General features: G+C 33.8%; 1 protein-coding gene across 1 annotated transcript in view; it reads left to right on the forward strand.

Moving 5' to 3' along the window:
* The window catches only part of flnbl (filamin B, like), a 92,030-nt gene that overhangs the window by 24,186 nt on the left and 47,432 nt on the right, over positions 1 to 20,412 (forward strand). Inside the window, exons 2-7 of the mRNA XM_067387723.1 lie at positions 11,593 to 11,841; positions 12,148 to 12,245; positions 14,564 to 14,711; positions 16,023 to 16,216; positions 19,354 to 19,516; positions 19,598 to 19,798. Of these exons, the coding sequence (XP_067243824.1) occupies positions 11,593 to 11,841; positions 12,148 to 12,245; positions 14,564 to 14,711; positions 16,023 to 16,216; positions 19,354 to 19,516; positions 19,598 to 19,798 (1,053 nt within the window). The remainder of the gene's footprint in view (positions 1 to 11,592; positions 11,842 to 12,147; positions 12,246 to 14,563; positions 14,712 to 16,022; positions 16,217 to 19,353; positions 19,517 to 19,597; positions 19,799 to 20,412) is intronic.

A 20,412-nucleotide genomic window follows, 5' to 3' on the forward strand; every position in this document is an offset into this window, starting at 1 on the left:
CGAGGAAAAACTCGTTAAATTACGAGAAAAAACGTGTTAAATTTCGAGAAAGTCAAGATAAAATGTTGAGAATAAAGTCATTAAATTACGAGGAAAAAAACTTTTTGGAACAACGAGGAACAAACAAATTTGTTCTCATAATTTAACGACTTTATTCTCGTAATTTAATGAGTTTCTCAACATTTTACCTCAAATTTTTTCTCGAAATTTAACGACATTTTTCTCGTAATTTAATGACTTTTTTTCTCGTAATTTAATTAGTTTATGCTCAACATTTTCTCGACTTTTTTCTTGTAATTTAACGAGTTTTTCCTCATAATTTAACGACTTTATCATTTTATCTTGACACTTTTTCTCAAAATTTAACAACATTTTTCTCATAATTTAATGACTTTATTCTCAACATTTTATCTCAAATTTGTTCTCGTAATTTAACTACTTTTTTCTCGTAATTTAAGAGTTTCTCAACATTTTACCTCAACTTTTTTCTCAATGTAACAACATTTTTCTTGTAATTTAACAATTTTTTCTCGTAATTTAATGACTTTTTTCTCAAAATTTAATTAGTTTATGCTCAACATTTTCTCGACTTTTTTCTCGTAATTTAACGAGTTTTTCCTCGTAATTTAACGACTTTATCATTTTATCTTGACACTTTTTCTCAATTTAATGACATTTTTCTCATTTAACAAAATGTTGAGAATAAAGTCATTAAATGAGAAAAAAGAAAAATTACGAGAACAAATTTATCTCGAATTTGTTCTCGTAATTTAATGACTTTATTCTCAACGTTTTATTTCGACTTTTTTCTCGATTTAACAAGTTTTTTTCTCGAAATTTAACAACTTTAATCTCGAGATGGTTTTATTTTTTATTATTGCTTGGCCCTAATCCTCTTCCGTACTTCTGCTCACCAAAGCTGCATTTATTTAATCAAAAATACAGAAATTGTGAAATATTATTCCAATTTAAAATAGCTGTTTTCTATGTGAATACATTGTAAAATATAATTTATTTCTGTGATCATAGCTGAATTTTCAGTGTCACATGATCCAATCATTCTAATATACTGATCTGCTGCTCAAGAAACATTTCTGATGATCAATGTTGAAAACGTTTGTGCTGCTTCATATTTTCATGGAAACCATGATACGTCTTTGATTCATCTTTGATTTCAAAAGAACTGCATTTTGTGAAATAGAAATCAGTCATGCAATGCTTAGTATTGGGTAACTTACATTTCTAAACGTGTCTGCTTGAGTTTTCTATCAGGAGGAATGCAATTAGAAAGTAACATTTTAATAAATGCAAAGTTATCCCAAGTAGCCAATATTTTCAGATAAAGCCTCTACTAGTGAAAGTGAGTAGAAAGTCTGTCTCATTCGTGGCTGTAACGTAGTTTAAGGTATTTCTTTCTCTTTCATTGGTACTTTGTTGGTATCATTTACAGGAAAATCTGTGTATTCCTGAACAATTGTTTTGTTTTCATCTTGGCTGTGATCCACATGAAGAATGTGAACCGTGTGTTATGAGTGTAAAGATCAATGACAGTGAGATCTTTCTCTTTCTCTATCTGTCCTGTTCCTCCGTGTTTTCAAAGGGCTCTTCTGTAGTTTTGTCCGTGTCATTGTGAACTCACTAAAAGCATGGTATTATAGGAATGGTTTCTGCTATTTTCTCATAAAAACATTGAACGTGGCCAAATGAACCACTGAGTTCATGTTCTGTGTTCTCTGGATGTACGTGGTCAGGACGCTTTTCCTGCGATCCCGTTGGAGCTTGTAAATCAGATGTTTTATAAGTGTTTTAGTGGGAACACTTGACAGAACTATTGGCTGCTCTTTATGAGCACTGTGTAGTTTCTTTAAGTTTTCTTTAACCGAACACAGGCGGACGCAGATTTATCGTAGACGTGATGTGAAGTTGACTCTCGACCTTTCCATCCTGAATCAGTTAAGGTCTGGTTAAACGGTGTGGTTTTTTTTGCACAGTAATCTGAAAAGTACTGCTCAGTTGGTCACGTCAGCGTAAGTGTGTCATGAGGACATTCAGTGTCTGTGATGGTTGAAGTGTGTGTCATTACACAGAACAGGTGTGTGTTCCTCTTGATCTAATGAAACGCCTCTTTCCTCGAGCGTCTGTTGTTTAGTTACTCTTCACCTGCAGAAGGTTTCAGTCGTGGCCTGCGGCACAGGTGTGGTCCGCTAGTTTCTGAATGGAGCAGGAAACCCCTATTGAATTACCAGCAGGCACAACTTTACAACTTACACAAACACACTCTGATGTTCTCCAAAAACATCCCATGTCTCTAAGGAACGGCGTCATTTGTCAATGAAATGACAGATACGTGATAAAATGGAGGCCTTGTTTGTACAGAATTTCATTTTCAGGGCAGCTTGTTGTTGAATAGCATGAGATTAAGAGTATAATAGTAATAATGATAATAGTAATAATTAGTAATAATAAAGCATATCTTTTAAACTAAGTTTGATCTATTTCTGTGAAGGAGTTCAAACTGTCCATTTTCAGTGAATCAGTTCAAAACTTGTACCGTCACTAAGTTAAACATTTATTAAATGTCTCTTATTTTTGTTTTTGTTGTTTTTGAAGGCTGGAAAACATTTAATGGAAAACATTTATTTAATACTTATTTAAAAATATTTGATTTAATTTATTTGGCAATTTACTACAATCATTTTACTATTTTCAACAATTTAGTTGAAATCGGAGGAATTGCACATGAATGAATATTGTATATTGTATACAATTCATTGTATATGAATGAAATAATATATTATATTACATTTAATATCATTTCATGTTATATTATAGTATATTATAGAATGTTATAGAATATTATATTATAGCATATTATAGAATGTTATATTACAACATTAGTGTTATAGAATGTTATACTATATTAGAGCATATTATAGTGTTATGCTATAATATAACATAGTATAACATTCTATAATATAATATATTATAGTGTTATATTATAACATATTATAGAATGTTATAGAGTGTTATATTATAACATATTATAGCATATTATGGAATGTTATAGAATGTTATATTATAGCATATTATAGTGTTATAGAATGTTATATTAGAGCATATTATAGTGTTATATTATAGCATATTATAGAATGTTATATTATAGCATATTATAGTGTTATAGAATGTTATATTATAGCATGTTATAGAATGTTATATTATAGCATGTTATAGAATGTTATATTATAGCATCTTATAGAATGTTATATTATAGCATGTTATAGAATGTTATATTATAGCATGTTATAGAATGTTATATTATAGCATGTTATAGAATGTTATATTATAGCATGTTATAGAATGTTATATTATAGCATGTTATAGAATGTTATACTATATTATAGCATGTTATAGAATGTTATATTATAGCATATTATAGAATGTTATAGTATAGCATGTTATAGAATGTTATATTATAGCATGTTATAGAATGTTATATTATAGCATGTTATAGAATGTTATATTATAGCATGTTATAGAATGTTATAGTATAGCATGTTATAGAATGTTATAGTATAGCATGTTATAGAATGTTATAGTATAGCATGTTATAGAATGTTATAGTATAGCATGTTATAGAATGTTATAGTATAGCATGTTATAGAATGTTATAGTATAGCATGTTATAGAATGTTATAGTATAGCATGTTATAGAATGTTATAGTATAGCATGTTATAGAATGTTATAGTATAGCATGTTATAGAATGTTATAGTATAGCATGTTATAGAATGTTATAGTATAGCATGTTATAGAATGTTATAGTATAGCATGTTATAGAATGTTATAGTATAGCATGTTATAGAGCAGGGATGTCCAGCCCTGCTCATGGAGAGCTAACGTCCTGCATACTTCAGTTCCAACCCTACTCCACCACACCTGTCTGTAATTATCAAGCAACCCTGAACACCTTGATTAGCTGATTCAGGTGTGTTTGATTGGGGTTGGAGCTGAAATCTTGGATCAGGATGGTAGCTCTCCAGGACAGGGTTGGACACCCCTGTTACAGATTGTTATATTATAGCATATTATAGAATGTTATAGATTATATTGTATTTTTTTTTATTATTATTTTTAAAGGCTTTCTCGCCCAGTTCTAGTACTTGCAAGACATGCACTTTTGTCATAAATGTGACTGCTTGGCGATAAGAGACAGATTGTCTGGAAACCGGTCCTGCCTCCCCCTCTTCCTCTAGAGTTGTTGTGCTTCCGTTTGTTTTGTTTCCATGGTTACCAACACAAGCATTGAACTTATACAGGCGGATGTTGGTGAAAGGACGAGACTATCAACTGGATTCTTGGTTAATCACCTGGTGTGTTTTTTTTTTGTTTTTTTTTTAAATATAACTTGTGTTTTTAGTTTCAGTGATACTGATTGGACTATTTTCGGCCTAACAGACACTCAAATAATTCGATACCTGTTTGAATTTCATAACATGTCTGGAGCAATTCATTCCGAAACAAGGGGAGGGAAAATAAGTTATAGTTTTGAAGCATCAAGATATTTATCATCATAATTATTATCAATAATATTAGTATGAATATCATTTAAGTCTAGTCATTTATTTTTTGTTTGCATTTGACATGAGTTAAAATGTTTTTTTGCATCCAGATGATGTTTAATTACTGTAATGTTTTATTAAAAACGGCATACATTTAATTTAGTACAGTAAATACTACCATGACACACAATGCTTTATTTTATTTGTTAAATAGAAATTATGTATATATTATGTTTAGAAATTATTGTATAAATAAATGTTTTAGATATTTATTTTTTTGTAATTAAAAAATATATATAATATTAAAATATTATAAAAAAATTTAAAAAATCCCCTTTTTGGGGGGTTGGACGGGTTCCTGACAGGTTTGGTGAGATTCGTCCTCCCCACAGATCATCTTCAAACTGAATTTCTTTATCTTTCTGCTCAGTTTTCTCTTTCCCAAGCCTCTCCTAATGTTCCGTTCAGCAGGCTGTGGCCGTTGAGGGAGCAGATATGTAATGTGGATACTGTATGACGGCTGTATGGGTGGAGTCTCTTGTGTGTTTGCAGGCCTCGGCGTTACTCCGCTCTGGCTCAAACGCATTTCCAGATGTACTTCTTGCTCATGTGCCCATTGTCAGACAGCCAGGCTTAACTTTGACAGGTTCAACTCATCTAATTTCTTTTGAAAAATCTCAATGAACCATAAATTTCCCTTTTTTTGGGGCCAGTGGTCTTTGTTGAATCTGATCATCGAGGCTTATTTTCATATATGCTGGTGGAAAATCTCCAAGATTTCTCCTTTATCATTTTGAATGTTCCCATGTGGCCGCCGGACGATCTCAACCCTTCTTAGTCTATATGTCTTGTTTTAACTCTTGATAAGTGAATGGAAAACCTCAGATTTACCCCAAACCTTTTATAGAGGGATCCAGCGTCCCGCTGGAGATCTGTGCGGCCCACGTGCTCTCGGGGTTTGTGGGTAAATGGTGCGTCTCTGAGGCTTGAGAAAGCGGCTGGTGTAATGGTTCGTTGGGTTTAGGAGACCCGCCCTGAGGAAATCTACTGCCTGTGCCTCTTTTTCTCACCTAATCTCATGGAGGCAGAACCACGGGAGACACGCCAGCGAGGGGAAAGAATGAAATAATGGAGCAATGATTTACAGAAGGTTACAGCTTTGAGAATACAGTGAGGTTTTGCATTGCGTGAGCCGTGTGGCGTGCAGCAGGGTTACGTCCTCGGCCTCTTACAGTTGGCAGTCAGAACGAGAGACTATATTTTCTTGCTTAATTGTCTTGGATGGTCACATTTCACCGCACAATTCAACAGGACATTGTGTGCATAATTATGAAAGTAATGTCTTTTGCAATTCCCATTATTCAAAGTTCAATGCAAAGGGGGAGATTTTCTTTTACAGAAATCGCTGTTTAAGGACTACAGCGAACTTCTTCCCAGGTTAGCGACATCACAAACCCCAAAATTTACATAAACTCCGCCCCTGAGAACACACAACAAAGGGGGCGGGGCCATGTTGGGCTGCTTTAGAGAAGAGGAAGAGTTGTTGTAGAGTTTTGCGTCATTTTACGCCGGACTACTTCACAAACGAGGGTCATTTCAACACAAAAGATTAACATGACTGCACGGATGAGTTGAATCAACTCCACAGCAACTACATCAATTTATCCACTAACCATTCAGAAACGTCTAAAAGTTGTAACTGAGTCTCTCCATCAGTGTCGACTCCGGTTTGAACAATGTAAGGCTGAACACTGTCGTCATTTTGGCTGCGTGAGATTCTCCAGCTTTGTTGTTGAGCTGTTAAAGCTCCGCCCTGTTCTGGAAAGGGGGCGGGAGCAGCAGCTCATTTGCATTTAAAGGGACACACACCAAAACTGCATGTTTTTGCTCACACCCAAATAGGGGCAAATTTGACAAGCTATAATAAATGACACACACATTCTAGAGAAACCAAAGACTTATATTACTTCTTGTGAAAGAGGCATTATAGGTCCACTTTAACCGTAGGTGCCATTAATTTTTGCGTAAGTGCAATTAAAACACACAATTTGGCAAGTTCATCCACCCTAAAAATATTTTTACTCAATATTTACATGCATTTTAATCTCAAAGTGAGATATAAATTGCAGTAGTGGTGCTATAGTCGTTTATGACCATTTTAAAAGTTAATTTGATTCTCAGTCAACAAATTTTTATTTGACCTTCAGAATCGTGTTGTTTGATGACCAGCCCTTCAGGATGACGCTGACTCCTCGTAATGTCAGGGAGGAACCAGCTACAGCTGCTCAGATCATAGATCAACAAATGCTTATGAAACTGAAGGACTATCCAGGCCAGTTTCCAAGGAGATATCAATAATAAAGCTTCTGGCACTAGAAGGTCATGGGTTTTATTTCCTTTGCTAAGTCTTACTTGCCCCATACTAATACTGACAACTTTGTAAATGCATTCGCTTTTTTTCTGATTTGCTCCTTGTTTCATTATTTTTACTTCCCGTCATGCATATTTCACATGTGATTGTCATTTGTATAGTCATGGATGAAGTCTGTGTGATCTCAAAGAGGACCTATTATGCATTTTTACATGTTCAACTTTCTTCAGTGTGTAATGTTGCTGTTTATGCATGAAAAATGTCCTCTAAATCAGTGTCATTGTTTCTGAACTCCCTGAAACGTCTCCATTGAGTTTTCTTCCCGGAATGAACGTGTCACAATATTTCTCATTTAAATAATTCATATGCAGAATAAAGGGGCGGGGCCTGGTTGAGTTAGTTAGTAGTCTGTTGAAACTGGCGATTATGGTAAGGGCCGGGACATTTTCCAAACATGCTAGAAGAGCTTGACCAATCACAACACACTGCTCCAGCCGACCAATCAGAGCACATTGTGCTTCTCAGTAGGCGGGGCTTCATAGAGACAGGAATTAAACAGAGTGTTACTGACAGACTGAGAAGAGAGGAGCTGCAACAATGGAGAATATGAGGAAAATAATGAACATTCAAGCATGAAAACCTGTTCTAGTAGAGCACAAAAACATCAAGACTTTGTAAAAGGGCAAATAATAATTCTTCTCATGTGTGTGATGCGCTCTAATATTTTACAGTTCTCATATCGTACTGACTCATTCATGGGTGTAGCATGTGATGATCGGTTGTGTATTCTCGTAATTGGATTATGTCAGTGTTTGGACACAATTTTGGACACCTTTGTAATCACGGTTTTTAGCCATCTGTTTGGAGTTATCCTCATTTGGATGTCATCCGGTTGGAATGAGTGTTTCTGATAGTGAGACTAATGGAATAGCGGGATCAGCTAACAGATACGCAGATGTGTTGGTGTGTTTCCAAGCACTTGGCTCAGCCTGTTATCTTAAGGAGTTTTAAAGTGACCATCTCAGATTTCCTGTCATGTAGGAAATGCTTGTAGTATTCTTCAAGCTCGTTCTGACAGGATTTTCCTTGGGACTCCCTGTGATTCTCCTCGGCTGACCTCCTAAAAACAATGCCTTGCCTGGATGATCATGTTATGTTGCGAGGAAGACCTCATTACTGTATCATCACTGTACATTTCAATTAAGCCACCGTGTTTACGCTGCGTGTTTGTTTTCAGCACCTTTTCAAAACTTTCTGCTGTTCATCTATTATTCATGCAGGAGTTTGATTTAAGCTCCTGCTGTCATGGCAACCTTCATTCTGCTGTTCCCTGAATGCAGACAATCAGCAGTCGTGTTGTTCTATTGTCGAGCCGCCCCTGTGGCGGGGTCCTTATGGAGATCCCATTAAGCAGGAACCTGGTGAAGGCAGGAAGGGGGTTTTGTTCGGTGCTGATGAATTATGCTCGGCCGCGGCCGGCAGTCCAGAGATGCACTGAACCCCTGTCTGGCATTGAGCTGGTTTCCAGCCTTGACAAACCCTGCCAGAACATTCCACCCGTCTGGCTCCTCGTACCATTAGCGGCATCGGACTGATCCGCGTGGTCGTGTGGAGACTAGTTTAGAGCGGTCACTGGGTCAATACTGTATTTCATGCATTTGTACTGCAAACTATTATAAATGTAGCTAACAAAACAATATCTATTTTTAATTCCTTTTTTTGGTGCGTATTTATATTTTAATGTTTATTAATATTTTTTCTAATTTTATTTTTAATCAGTATATATTTTTTTAAATACATGTACAAATAAAATGTAAAAAAATTAATATACATTATATTAGATTATGTAGATTATATATTTTTAATCAGTATATATTTAAATATATTTAATGTGTATATATTAATAGCATATATTTTATATAATTTTTATATAGAATTTGCTTAATTTTATTTATTAATTTTATTATATTAATAATTAATAATTTTATTTAAGCAGATATATATAATTTGCTTAAAATTATAAAATATTAATAGATAAAAAATATAATAATTTTATTTATTAATTTTATTATATTAATAATTTATAATTTTATTTATTATATTTTTTATCAATATTTTATAATTTTAAGCAAATTATATATATCTGCTTAAATAAAATGATAAAATATTAAATAAAATTATCATTTTATTTAAGCATAGATTAAAAATATACACATATAAATATATATATATATATATATATATATATATATATATATATATATATATATATATATATATATATATATATATATATATATATAAATAATATAATATAATATAATATAATATAATATAATATAATATAATATAATATAATATAATATAATATAATATTATATAATATATAATATATTATATATTGTAAAATATTAATAAACAATCTAATCTCATATATTATATTTATATTACATATTTACATTTTTATTTAAATAAGTGTGTGTGTGTGTGTGTGTGTGTGTATACAAAGTGTCTTGGTATTTATTTTGTATATTATATTTTTAAACAAACAAACCCCCGTACAAACAAACCTGAATGTCAAGCTGTAACTTCAAGCTAGATTAGTTGTTTCTTGTCAGATTTCCCCTGATCTTTGGCTTCGCTCCTCTCTGTGCTAAAGTTCAGCTCCATTCCTGACGTTTGCAGAAGATGACTGATAGTGCAGACCGAGGGAACGGTCGAGAAACACACATGCGCGCGCACGCGGCCTGCAGCGGGAGAACATGCATGATAATAACATGTCAAACATACAACATTTTGAGCAGCAGCAGCAGCGCCTGTTTTTCTGAATAAACTCGTTGTGACAGTGATGATTTCTAGAGTGTTAACAATCACTAACAGCTGCGATTCCTCCTGGAAACATTTGCTTTGTCTGTATTGGAGTAATTTCAAGTGTGCTAAACCCTTTTTTCCTGCCTCTGTTCACTGCTGATTGGTCATTTACCATACTGTAACTGAACACACATCTTAATCTTGTTTATTTTCTTCAGGAGTGGACAAGATATTTTAATTGTATATAAATTCCTTTTAAAATACTTTATTACCTGTTATATATGATATGATTAGCCAGAGATGCCACTGATTGGTTTTCAGTGAATGTGCGGCTCGGCACCGCAGGAGTCTAATAACACACAGCATTTTATCTATAGCGGAGAGAAAGAGACTGAGTCATTTACAAACATGCTACTCCCCTCATTTATCCATTTATTAGTCTAGTCAGTATTAGCTTAGGCAAAGTATTACTATTATTATTATTATTATTATTATTATTATTATTATTATAGCTCATTACACACACTGCAGAGTTCCTGTCACATTTACAACTCTACTACACTGTATCATTAGTGGTGTTAACTAAACCCAACATTTATTTATTTGATTGTTTAATTGCTTTGGTTATTAATTTTATTTAATTATTTATTTATTTGTTTAATTATTTGATTTATTTATTTGAACGTTTAATTGTTTAGCGATTTTTGTTTATTATTTGATTGTTTATTTATTTGAATGTTTGATTATTAATTTATTTTATTTTATTTATTTATTTATTTATTTACTTGATGATTTTGATCGTTTATTTTTGATTGTTCATTTGATTTATTTAATTGATTTGATCATTTGATTTGTTTTTGTTCATTTGATTATTTGACCATTTGTTTTGTTTTAATTGATTTCACTTATTTGATAATTTATTTGATAATTTAAATAATTATTTAAATATTTAATTTATTTGCATGTTTATTAATTTATTTTATTTACTTGATGATTAGATCGTTTATTTATTTTTGATTATTCATTTGATTTATTGTTTGATAATTAAATGAACAAAAACGAATAAACTATCAAATCAATTAAATAATTTATTTATTTCACCATTTGTTTTATTTTATTATTTGATTTCACTTATTTGAGTATTTTTTAGATTTTTTTGTTTAATTATTTATTTGATAATTTAAATAATTATTTAAATATTTACTTTATTTTAATGTTTGATCATTTGATTTATTTTATTTACTTGATTTGATCGTTTATTTTTGATTATTCATTTGATTTATTGTTTAATTGATTTGATCGTTTGATTTTGTTTTTGTTCATTTGATTATTCATTTGACCTTTTTATTTTATTTTTATTTTATTATTTTATTTCACTTATTTGATTATTTTTATTTTTTGTTAATTTAAATATTTAAATATTTAATTTATTTGAATGTTTGATTATTAATTTGATTTGGTTTATTTTTTGATTATTCATTCGTTTGATTTGTTTTTGTTAATTTGATTATTTATTTGACCATTTGTTTTGTTTTATTATTTGATTTCACTTATTTGATTTATTTTTTTTGTTAATTTAAATAATTATTTAAATATTTAATTTATTTGAATGTTTGTTTTTATTTTTGATAATTTATTTGATTATTTATTTGATTATTTATTTGATATTTGGTTGTTTTATTGTTTTGTTTTTTGTGTTTGAGTCACTTGTTTATTAGTTATTTGTTTATTTGCAACTAATTTGTTTCATTTACCATCTATGTTTTTTATATGTACTTTTGAATTATTTCAGTACTTATTTATTCACAGTAAAATTTAACCTTCATTTAATCTCCTTTCTATCTCTCAACAGACAGCAAAGCGATTGTGGACGGGAACCTGAAGTTGATCCTTGGTCTAGTATGGACCCTCATTCTGCACTACTCCATCTCTATGCCCGTCTGGGAGGACGAAGACGACGACGAAGCCAAGAAACAGACGCCCAAGCAGAGATTGCTTGGCTGGATCCAGAACAAAGTGCCCGACCTTCCCATCACTAACTTCAGTCAGGACTGGAGGAACGGGAGGGCTCTGGGTGCTCTGGTGGACAGCTGCGCTCCAGGTGAGGTTTCAGAGCTCGTAACGTTCTAGATGACGGGAAAGGTGTTAGTATGCAACACGTTTAATTTGTTGTTTATTGGACAGCTGTGTGCGTTTGATCTGTGTTCATCTTGATCCACAAAACACATCTGTGAATACGTCCAGTTTCTGTTTACAACATTGTTTTCTTATTTGTAATTCAGCTCAGGAGGACCTTTTTAGTGCATGCTTTCTTGTTTTATTAGATAATTCTGCAAAAACTTTTCATGTTTAGTACTTTTATTGCATGATTAGTGGTATTTGCATTATCCTTGTTTTTTTTTTTAAGGCCTGTGTCCTGACTGGGAGATCTGGGATTCAGAGAAGCCAGTGGAAAACGCCACGGAGGCCATGCAGCTCGCAGATGATTGGCTGGGAATTCCACAGGTGAGCCCGTGACCCCGTGTGCATCAGGATGAGTGTTTAATCAGCATAAAGGCGTCACAAATCTGTTACAATGCGTGTTACCAGTACCGCGAAGGGTGTGATTGGTAAATATGCCGTGTTCTCTTTTCCTCCGTTCATGCTAACAGCTCAATATCATCCTGAGATAAGAATAATGGACTTGTGTGAGGTGCGCACGCACAAATGCATCGGCAATCGCTGCTCTGTTTGCTTCAAAGTTAATATGATACTCACCACACCTCAATCACTCCTCAGCAAACATGCATGTGTGTCACTGATCAACTTCAATTACATGTGTATGCTTTTCACTGATGAGTGATGCGGAGAAAACTCTGACCAATAAGAGAACAGTTGTACTCTCATGTGACTTGCATAAACACATTTTGGTACACTTTGAATGTTGCCGTGTGAAAGCGAACCAAACCAAGAAGAAAATGCAACATTGTAACAAATTTAGTCTGTTTCGGAACAAAAAACAAACGATCCATAGGTGTGAAAACACCTTAAACTGCGTCATGTTAATTCAGGTTAATTCAGTTAATTTGCAATTCACCCTTCAAATTTTTTTGTGCATACTCTCAATGGAGGTACCGAAATCTCTCAGATTTCATTAAAAATGTTTTCCAAAGAGAATGAAAATCTAATGGGTTTGGAACGACATGAGGGTGAATAATTGACATAATTTGCATTTTTTGGTGTAATAACCCTTTAATTTAATGTGTTCATTGATGGTTCTTTGAAAGAATTTGCACTCTGTAATTATTTGTGAAATTAACTAGTAATTCGTACATCATTTTCCCCCCCAAACCTCAAGCCAGCTGTTGTTATAACTCTTCGGTTATAACACTTGTGTTTTCACTCTTCGGGAATCGACCTTCTAGTCTCGCTTACATCAAACCAGGAGAAAGTGTTTGTTTTTTGTGTTTTTTGCTAGTGATCGACCAATATTGATTTTTTTTTTTTTTTTTTATTACCGATACCGATTATTTGCATGTTTATGTACCTGATAACCGATATTTATTAACTGTTATACTTCTGTTTTTGACAATTATTACAACACAAATGAGCTGAACAAACCATTTTATTTATAACAATCACTCCCTCCTTGCATACGAAAAAAAAAAAACTTTACTGAATATGTATTCAGTAAAGTAATGTAAATATAATGTTAAATGTAATATTAGCTGGAATATATAACATTGTGAGGAAAGTAACAAAAAAAACAGCATACATCATTGCATTTTCCAACTAGTGTTATTAATTATGTTTTGTCGGTCTAGATCATGAAATGCTTTCTGACAAAGTGCTGTAACTTATCTATGTATTTAACGTTACACAAAACTATAAATTGGGCTACTCAACCGCGATCGCGTGTGGAGATACTAAAAAATTTCCACAGAGCTGCATTTATTTAGATTTGTATTAACTAAATAATGGTTATGTAGTAAATCAAATGATTATATAATCTAATAAAGTTAAACAGCACTTGCCAGTTGGCATTTTATGATCTAAATTTAATCTAACAGTAAATCATGAAATGCCAACTGACAAAGTGTTGTTTGACTATAACTTAATCAACCGCGATCGCGCATGGAGATAATAAATAATTAATTTCCACAAAGCGGTAGGCTATATTTATATGTGTATTAGCGAAATAACTGTTATGTAGTAAATGATAATATAATCTAGGGTGTTTAAACAAGATAATCTTGTCAAAAGTTTCATTCAGTGGCCGTGCTTAAGCCTCCTGATCATCCGTCAGTTGCTAAGCAATATGAACGAACTTTTTCTTCTAGACTAATGGTGAGCAAATACAACAGAGAATTAAATTCAGCGCTTTTATTTTCAACATGCACTCATTCACGTCTGTTTTATTTAATTCATGTAAAGTTACGTCTTTATTGGGGCAGGACATGACGAATTACACTACGTGACTCAATGAGTTCGTCTCAATTGTTTAGAAACAAGTTGCATAAATGAACTATATCAGGAATTTATGTCTCAGATCTCATTTGTGCATATCTGTTATGTTAAATAAAGTTGATTAATTAAAGCAAACCAAGTAGAACAAATACTTTACCTGTGCACTGAGTTGTTGTTGACTGATCTCCTCAGACGGAAGAAGTCTCAAAACGGCCACAAGATGGCGCCGTAAAATCGGCGAATCCGATATTACAAAACCGATACCCGATTATGGAAAAATGCTTAAATATCGGGAAAAATATCGGTAAACCGATACATCGGTCGATCACTATTTTTTGCACATGCACTTCCCCTTCAACATTTGTTTGTTGTTCCAGGTTATCGCTCCAGAGGAGATCATTGACCCCAGTGTGGACGAGCAGTCAGTTATGACATATTTGTCACAGTTCCCGAAAGCCAAACTGAAGCCCGGAGCCCCTCTCAAACCCAAACTCAACCCCAAGAAGGCGCGCGCATACGGCCCAGGTGAGTCCTCGTCTCTCGTGTTTACATAGAAACATCTAGCGTTATCTACCAAAAACACATAGATATGTTTTAGCAACCAGACAAATGCAGATCATTGTCATACCAGAGTTTCAGGTTATTGTAATCTCATGAACCTTGTCAGATTTGACCGTATCGACAGCAGAAGCTTTCTCAGATACTTGACGCATCACAGTATCATTAATGTAGCGTGAAGAGATTGTTTTTATGATAAACATTTGATCTTTGTCTCTTCATTTCTGTTAATCTTGAGTTCAGTCATATGCTTAAGTACCGTGTGAACACAGCACAGCTCTGTCAGGTTTTGCGCAGGATTGATGGATGGAGTGGAAATGTGCCTCTTTACCTGTTGTAAATTTGGCTTAAGCTGTAAAAACGGTGTCTAATGAGTTTAAGAGTTATGATTCTCACACCAGAGGTGACCTCTACAAATGTTTACTAAATTTAACCACAAGGTTTTGGTTGCGCCGTCTGCGGTCTTGGGAAATCTTCACCTCCTGTTTTTGAACCGTATAATTTACAGCAGAGAATGAAAATGTCACATTTATGTTATTTCTCCATTAAGTGATTATGTCCTTTCTGAAAGCACTACAAATAAAAGAACCGATTTAAAATGCGACCCTTGTTTCCTAAATCACAAGAGGACTTTTGATTTCAGTGGTAAATTGAATCAGTTTGGAAATAATGTATTTTATGAGCTCAGCGGGCCGTGTGTTTGTAGGGTTTTGTGTGGTTTGCCTCAAACTATAAACTAAAAGGAGTATTTTTAGACCATTACATTTGCACTTTTGAAAGTTTGTGGTTGTTGACCACTGATTTCTGACCAACATCTGATGATTTCTAATATTTGAGTTTCTTTTGTTTTTGTGCTCTACTAGAGCAGGTTTTCATGCTTGAATGTTCATTATTTTCCTTATATTCTCCATTGTTGCAGCTCCTCTCTTCCCGATCTGTCAGTAACACTTCCTGTCTCTATGAAGCCCCGCCTTCTGAAAAGCACAATGTGCTCTGATTGGTTGGCTGGAGCAGTGTGTTTTGATTGGTGTTTGGGAAATGTCCCGCCCCTTACATAACTGCCAGTTTAACACACTACTAACTAACCCAACCAGGCCCCGCCCGTTTATTCTGCATATTATTTAAACGAGGAATATTGTGACGTGTTTGTTCCCAGAAGAAAACTCACTGACACTGATATAGAACTTTTTTAGATCTTTATAGTTATCGTCCTTTGGGCCACAACTCTGCATAGCCCTGAATGAGTTTCTGTTTTGTTTGTTCACTGTGTGTTTGCAGGTATTGAGCCGACTGGTAACCGGGTGATGCGTCCGGCCGTGTTCACGGTGGACACCTTCAGCGCCGGTCAAGGGCAGGTCATGGTCTATGTTGAAGACCCGGAGGGCCTCAGAGAGGAAGTCAAACCTGTGCTCAATGAAGGGAAAAAGACCTACAGCGTGACCTACATCCCTCAGGTCATGGGACCGCACAAGGTCAGGATGAAACACCCAATCTACAGCAGTGCTTCTCAAGCATTACATGTGCACCAATAATGCGATCATTTCTCATAATCGGAGTAAGGCCTTAATCGCAGGAAGATGTTTATTTTTCACTCCAGTTTACATGCAATTTTCCTTACTCCATTTGCTAATAAGTATGGTTATATCACATTCAGATAGACACATAATATGCATGTTAAAGGCCATTGTTTTTGTTTGTTTTTGAACAATGTGTTTATTGTTTTTAATTATACATGACAGGTAACAGGGAAACACATTTCCAATTTGTCACAGTTATTTCCCACCCCAACAATAGAACACATCACTCGTTCCTCCCATATAGAAATACACAAAAGTCTCAAACAAGAAACAAACTAAATGCAAAACAGCTATCACAAGGTACCCAAAAATCAAATATACATTACTGTACTTTACACATAAGTTACATTTTCCTGCAAAACACAAAACAGAAACTAACAAACACTCATACAAAGTTACATCTCCTGTAATAAATGACCAATATTATTGTTGTTAATGTAGTGGTTAAATGGCTTCCATATTTCTTCATATACACCCATTTTGTTCTTAATAAAATATGTTATTTTTTCCATGGCCATACACTGCGTCATGGCCTTAATCCACGCTCCAATAACTGGCGGGTCAGGCCTTTTCCAGCTTAGAGCTATCATTCTTTTAGCTTGTAATATAGCATAATCTATAAATTTACTCTGCTGAGGATTTAGTTTAAGGTCCTTTGGATATAAATGTAACAATCATTTTTGCATCTAGAGGAATATTCAAGGATAAAATTATCTTTGTAATATTAATCACTAAAGGCCATTGTTTTAATCTACTTGCATCAAATTCAAAATACATTTTTATGGATATACAATGCCGGATTTGCCTGCGCTTCTGTCGCACCGTCTGGATGTGGATACGGAGCAGAGACTGCGCAGCGAGATGTTGACAGAGATTAGTGATTGTTGTGAAGAGAGAACTTTAAATCAACTCACAACTTCATGAATGAACTTTGTGACGTTATTCTAAAGTCGGCGTACACCACCTAGTTTAATGCGATTATGCTTACTATGATTATGAGCTTAATCGAATTACTTTAATCGAAGTATTGCATTTACATGAGGTTGTTTAATCACAATATTGCCTAAATCCCACTATAATCGCATTATGAGAGTCCATGTAAACACACTGAATATTTGGAGGTCTCATGCTTTTACCTTTTTTTTTTTTTTTTCTTTTTTTTTTTAATTTACTACTCAAATTTTTTTTAAACTTAAAATATGTAAATGCATGAATATATACATGCAAAGTCAGATTTAAAACAAACAAACAAGAAATTAGTACTTTTATCCAGCAAAGAAGCATTACATTGATTAAAAGCGACAGTAAATACATTTATAATGTAAAAAAAAAAAAATTCTATTAATAACAAAAGATTTCTATTTCAAATAAATGCTGTTCATTGAAGTTTAAATTCATCCAAGAATCCTGAAAATGTCAATGTTTCAACAAAGATATGCAGCACAACTGTTTTCAACATCGATAATAGTCAGAAATGTTTCTTGAGCATCAAATCATCATATTAGAATGATTTCTGAAGGATCATGTGACACCGAAGACTGGAGTAATGATGCTGAAAATTCAGCTTTGAATCACAAGAATTAAATTTTACAATATATCCACATAGAAAACAGTTTAAATTGGAATAATATCTCACATTATTACTGATTTTGCTGTATTTTTGATCAAATAAATGCAGCCTTGGTGACCAAAAGATTTTTTTTTTTTTTCATTTTAAGTCAGTTTGAGAATCACTGATCTATTGTTTTTGTCCAAACTGTTGATTTTTCGGTAACACTTTACTTGAAGGGGTGTGCATAAGACTAACATGACACCTTCATAATCTTGACATGACACATATCATGAATATGAAGGAGGTTTTATGCATGTTTATGACAACTGTCATTAAATGTCATTCGCTCAATTATGTCATTTTTAACGCAAAGATGACATTGTTTGAGATGTCTTTGTTACGACAACTTGACATTAGCAAAACATCATAACCTGTCATAAACATGACATAGCAGATTAATTATCAAACTTAAAAAACTACTTAGCTTTATGGGTTAACATTACATTACATTATTTTGGTAACATTTCAGTATAGTGAAAACATATATACACAATTAACTATGACTTTCCCTCAAACTCTTAATTTACTCTTAATTTAGTTAATAGTTAGGTTTAGGTATTGGGTAGGATTAAGAATGTAGAATAAGATCATGCAGAATAAGGCATTAATATGTGCTTATTAATTATTAATAAATAGCCAATATTTTAGCCATATGAATGCTAATAGTAATAAGCAACTAGTTAAAAGACCCTAAAATAAAGTGTTACCATTATTTTATAACAGTGTCATCTTTTTTATAAAATTTGAAATTGTCTATTATCTGACATTCTGTTGGAGGAAACTTAAAAAAACAAACAAAAAAAAAAAACATGAAATGAAAAATATTCATGACACTGTTATAAAATTATTTGTCAGAGTATTGTCACTTAATGACATTTTAGTTCAATTTGTACCACTGTACTTGAGCTCAAGATACATATTCATGACACTATTATAATGGCCTCATGACAGCCAATGTCAAAACCAACCACATGACAGTTTAATGCAATGTTAACCCATAAAGCTAAATGATGTCAAGTTGTCATGACAAAGACACTTGACAGGTTATGATGTATTGGTCTATGTGAAGTTGTCATAACTCGGACATCTCAAACAATGTCATCTTTGCATTAAAAATGACATAATTGAGCGAATGACATTTAATGACAGTTGTCATAAACATGCATAAAACCTCCTTCATATTCATGACATGTGTCATGTCAAGATTATGAAGGTGTCATGTTAGTTTTATGCACACCCCTTCAAGTAAAGTGTTACCGATTTTTCCATGCTGTCGCCCTGTACAACACATTTGCATGTTTCATAATAGGCGCATATGTGTAAAAACAATCAGTTTATTACGTAAAAAAACAGGGCGACTCTCTTACCATTAATTTTTCTGTGAAATATTGACTTTTTTTTGTATGTGTGCAATGCTCAGGTCACTGTGCTTTTCGCTGGACAGCAAATCCCAAAGAGCCCGTTTGAGGTCAATGTGGACAAAGCCCAGGGAGACCCCACTAAAGTCACGGCTAAAGGACCCGGATTGGAGCCGTTGGGCAACGTTGCCAACAAACCCACGTACTTTGACATCTACACTGCAGGTTTGGCATTTCTGACTTGATTATGGGATTGTTTTCTTAAAGAAAATAAGTCTTAAAGCTGCTCTATTCTGTGTTATTCAGGTGCTGGAGTGGGTGAAGTGACGGCCGTCATTAAAGACCCTCTGGGTAATAAGAACACTGTGGAGGCCATCATGGAAGACAAGGGTGAAAGCGTCTTCCGTTGCACCTACAAACCAATGCAGGCTGGTCCTCACGTCATCAACATTACATTCGGAGGCATCGCCATCCCTAAAAGCCCTTTCACCGTCAATATCGGCCCAGGTACTGTACCCGAGCATGCAGCTGGTTAAACGTACTGTTGAAGGAAATGGAATAGTTTATTAGTGTTTTTCATTAAACAATGCACTGTGGTGGTTATAATTGTAAAGTTAAGTGAATTAGTGCTGTGTTTTAGGGTCAGACATGTGCATTGCCTCATACGGTTGTGTTATTGGTGAAGGAGAGGCTCTGGTAATTGCATGTAGTTATGGGATTGTGCAGGGCTTTTACACACACTATAAAATGTGTGTAAAATAGCCACAGTTCACCAGCGCACTCGTTTGTGGTGTGTGTGATGCTGCCAGCTTCTTTAAAACGGACCCGTTGTGCCATTTAAGGTCAAGTTTAATTTCCACCCCTTCATTTCCATTTTCTTTTGTCCTACTACTGTTAGATTGGTGTTTGTGTTCAATGCTTGAGAACTGTGAGCTTCAGTCTCAGAACTGCATATACAAGTTTCGTTATAAATGTGATTTTTCTATGGAAGCTTGTTTCCGCCATGAAATAAAAAAGGTAATTGCGACTTTCTCACAATTCTCTTATAGTCAGAATTGTGAGTTTTAAAGTCAGAATTGCGTGATAGAAAGTCCGAATTGAGAGATAGAAAGTCCGAATTG

Source organism: Chanodichthys erythropterus, chromosome 6, assembly GCF_024489055.1.
Source record: "Chanodichthys erythropterus isolate Z2021 chromosome 6, ASM2448905v1, whole genome shotgun sequence".
NCBI lineage: Eukaryota > Metazoa > Chordata > Actinopteri > Cypriniformes > Xenocyprididae > Chanodichthys > Chanodichthys erythropterus.